Source organism: Antrostomus carolinensis, unplaced genomic scaffold, assembly GCF_000700745.2.
Source record: "Antrostomus carolinensis isolate BGI_N321 unplaced genomic scaffold, ASM70074v2 scaffold47782, whole genome shotgun sequence".
Lineage (NCBI taxonomy): Eukaryota > Metazoa > Chordata > Aves > Caprimulgiformes > Caprimulgidae > Antrostomus > Antrostomus carolinensis.
Genome location: NW_010299854.1, coordinates 1 through 3,595, shown reverse-complemented (window position 1 = coordinate 3,595; position 3,595 = coordinate 1). Strand labels below are relative to the sequence as shown.

General features: G+C 43.9%; 1 protein-coding gene across 1 annotated transcript; it reads left to right on the top strand.

Moving 5' to 3' along the window:
- The first annotated feature begins 1,202 nt into the window (after positions 1-1,202).
- On the top strand, positions 1,203-2,403 carry LOC104518692 (signal peptidase complex subunit 2). Its single transcript, XM_010162914.1, has 2 exons — positions 1,203-1,423; positions 2,217-2,403. The coding sequence occupies exons 1-2, from the start codon at positions 1,203-1,205 to the stop codon at positions 2,401-2,403; spliced, it is 408 nt and encodes a 135-aa protein (XP_010161216.1).
- Positions 2,404-3,595: the final 1,192 nt, after the last annotated feature.

Here is a 3,595-nt window from a genome sequence, read left to right as displayed (position 1 = left end):
CCACCCAGCCTGGATCTGTGCTTGGGGTTCCTCCATTTAGATGTGTTAATCTCAAACTTGGAAGATCAACCCTTGAAAATTTGGGGTGTTTATTTTGTGTTTTGGTTATTTATTTATTTTATTTAGTTCTCCCTGTAGGTTCCACAGAGATCTGCTCTTCCCCAATATCCCAGATCAGGTACCAAGACTGGAGTAAATCAGAGATGATTCTCACCAGCACCTCGGCTGGTCTGGGAATCCCTGGTGTGTGATTATGGGCAAGTGAATTCCTGGTTCCAGGCTCCAGTTCTGGTTGGTTTTTAACACAAATCTTGAGATAATTCATCTTGCAACACCTAAAAATGATTTAATTCCAAACTTTGAGGAAGATTAATTGCTTGATCTTTACTTAGGTGGAATTTCACAGCGATTAATTCCACGGCTGATTTGGTCTCACATTTTCCCAGTGTCTCCCAACAGATGTTGCTCCAAAAAATTGAGCAAAGGATTTGAAAACGATGTTTTGTTGTTGTAATTTGCACTTTAACTTCATGGTTTCACAATGAACCATCGTTGTAGGGAGGAGTCGTCGCTTTCCCCACCACTTCCAGGGTGATTAATGCTCTTGTGCAACGGCAAAGATTTAAGAGACTGTCTTAAACTGTTATTTAGTTGCAAGGAGGCATCAGCCAAATATCCTGGTGATAATGTCATCAGAGGTGGTGAAATGATGGTGTCTGGGGGGATCTGAGTCATTTCTCTGCCTAATTGCAACTTCTTTGGGCCCCTGAGTCCCAGAAGGACATGGAGGTGCTGGAGCGTGTCCAGAGAAGGGAACGGAGCTGGGGAAGGGTCTGGAGCACAAGTGTGCTGAGTTCCCTTGTGGCTGAGGGAACTGGGGGTGTTGAGCCTGGAGAAAAGGAGGCTGAGGGGAGACCTTGTGGCTCTGTGCAAGTCCCTTGGAGGAGGGTGGAGAGAGGTGGGGGTGGGTCTGTCCAACCAAGGCCCAAGGGACAGGACAAGAGGAAATGGGCTCCAGTTGTGGCCAGGGCAGTTGAGATGGGATGTGAGGAAGAATTTCTTTGCTGCAAGGGTTCTGAGGCATTGGAAGGGGTTGCCCAGGGCAGTGGTGGAGTCCCCATCCCTGGAGGGATTGAAGAGTCGTGTAGACACAGTGCTGAGGGACATGGGTTAGTCATAGGGGACTTGTCAGTGTTGGGTTCATGGTTGGACTCGATGATCTGGAAGGTTTTTCTCCAATCTTGGCAATTCTGGGATCCTTGTTTCCCTTAACCTTTGCTGTCTGCACGTACTTTGTGATGATGGGCGTCCTGACCATCTATACCTCATACAAAGAGAAGAGCATTTTTCTGGTAGCTCACAGAAAAGACCCGGCGGGGATGGACCCCGACGACGTTTGGCAGCTCTCCTCCAGCCTCAAACGGTATCACTTTTATTCCCCTTTATTTATAAAAACGATAAAAATATAATTTTTAATTATTTATTCCCCTCGGGGCGGGAAAACAGCGTTCTGGAGAACTCAAAATGGGGGAAAACATTGGTAATTGGGTGATGTTGATGATTCCACAGCGGGGACGGGAGATTTTTCCAAAGGATCAACTACCGCGTTGTGATTTAGTGGCTTTCCAGGCACCTCATGATGAATATTCATGATGGAATATTATTATTCATAAGCACCAGTGATCTGTGACGGGCTGACCGCTCTCCTGGGCACCTTTTCCATCCGTAGGATCATCCTGAATATTTTCCTTTCTTTTTTTTTTTTATCTACAAATCAATTTTGCTCCATCAAAATCAACATCCACATCTAGAAATGGGAGCGGTGCCACGCAGATTCCTGCCTCAAATATTCACATTTTACTTCTTTTTAAGTTAAGAGGGGGGAAAAATTAATCATAAAAAGTAGAAAAATTTTTAATTTTAAAAAAATTTTTAAAAAATTGAATTTTTTTTTTTTAATTTTAATTAACTCCTGAATGTTAATGATCATGTGTGTGTGTGGATCTCCACTCCCGGGGGTTTTGCTTTCTCTTTACCAAAGATGATTTCTCATCATTTTGGGGTTGTTTTTTGTCCTGAAATCCTATTTTATTTGAGATAAACAGGATTTTTAACCTCGGTGTCTTTATTGAGCAACACTTAAATTCTTCCTCTTTAATCTCTCCGTTGTCTTTATTGAGCAACACTTAAATTCTTCCTTCATAATTTCTCTGCAGGTTTGATGACAAATACACTTTGAAATTGACTTTTATCAGTGGGAAAACCAAACAGCAGAGGGAAGCGGAGTTCACCAAATCCATCGCCAAGTTCTTCGATACCAACGGGACGTTGGTGATGGACGCCTACGAGCCGGAGGTGTCCAAGCTGCACGACAGCCTGGCTTCCGAGAGGAAAACAAAGTGATTCCTGGGAACCTGCTCAATCAACCCCAATAAAGTCAAATAAACAGCAAAGAAAGTGAATTGTCGCCTCTGGGTTTTGGTTTTTTTGGAGTTTTTTTTTGTCCTGAAATCCGATTTTATTGTGGAGAAATGGGATTTTTAGGTTTGGATTGAAGATGTTTTTTGAAGATGATTGGTTCAGGTGGAACCTTTTTTTGGTTCTGTTGCCTTTAGGGTGGGGGGTGGATGAGGATTTGGCTGTGAGGACCCTCAGGAGGGGTGCTCCAGACCTCATGATCCAAGGGCTGGAGCAGCTCTGCTGTGAGGACAGGCTGAGAGAGTTGGGGCTGTTGAGCCTGGAGAAGAGAAGGCTCCGGGGAGACCTTCTAGTGGCCTCCCAGTACCTGAAGGGGCTCCAGGAAGGCTGGGGAGGGACTTTGTCCAAGGGCAGGGAGTGAGAGAACAAGGGGTGATGGGTTTAAGCTGAAAGAGGGGAGGTTTAGATGAGATATTAGGAAGAAGTTCTTCACTGTGAGGGTGGGCAAACACTGGAACAGGTTGCCCAAGGAAGTTGTGGCTGCTCCTCCCTGGAAGTGTTTGTGGCCAGGTTGGATGAGGCTTTGAGCAACCTGGTCTAGTGGAAGGTGTCCCTGCTGCTGGCAGGGGGGTTGGAACTGGATGAGCTTTAAGGTCCCTTCCAACCCAAACCAGTCTGGGATGGTTCTGGGATTCCCTTGGTCACCGCCGCTGCCTCAGCACCTTCGTTTTCATCTGGCAGCGTTTTATCCAACTCTAATTAATCACTAATTGAAGGGTTGTTATTTGCATTTCTTTAACCTCACTTCTCCATTCTGCGTGAGGAATCGAGGAGAAAATCCTCCTGGCAAACAAATTAACGAGTTTTCTTTGGTTTTGTGTTTATTTAATGATATAAAAATCTAAAATAAAAAATCTAAAATAAATAAATTGTGTTTTATAGAAAAATATTTGATTTATTGGGGGGGGTGAATCAGCTGCTTCTGGGTGTTCATCCGCGAGGCTTTATTGGGTGAGAAAAAGGAGAGCGAAGGGTTTTTCCAGCTCTGGTTGTTCCCTCCGTGTCCCTCTGATTCCTGTCGTCATCTCTTGTCACTTGTGTCACTTCTAGAAAATGGCTTTAAATATAAAATAGAAAAAATTAAATTAAAATAAAATAAAATAAGATAAAATAAAAT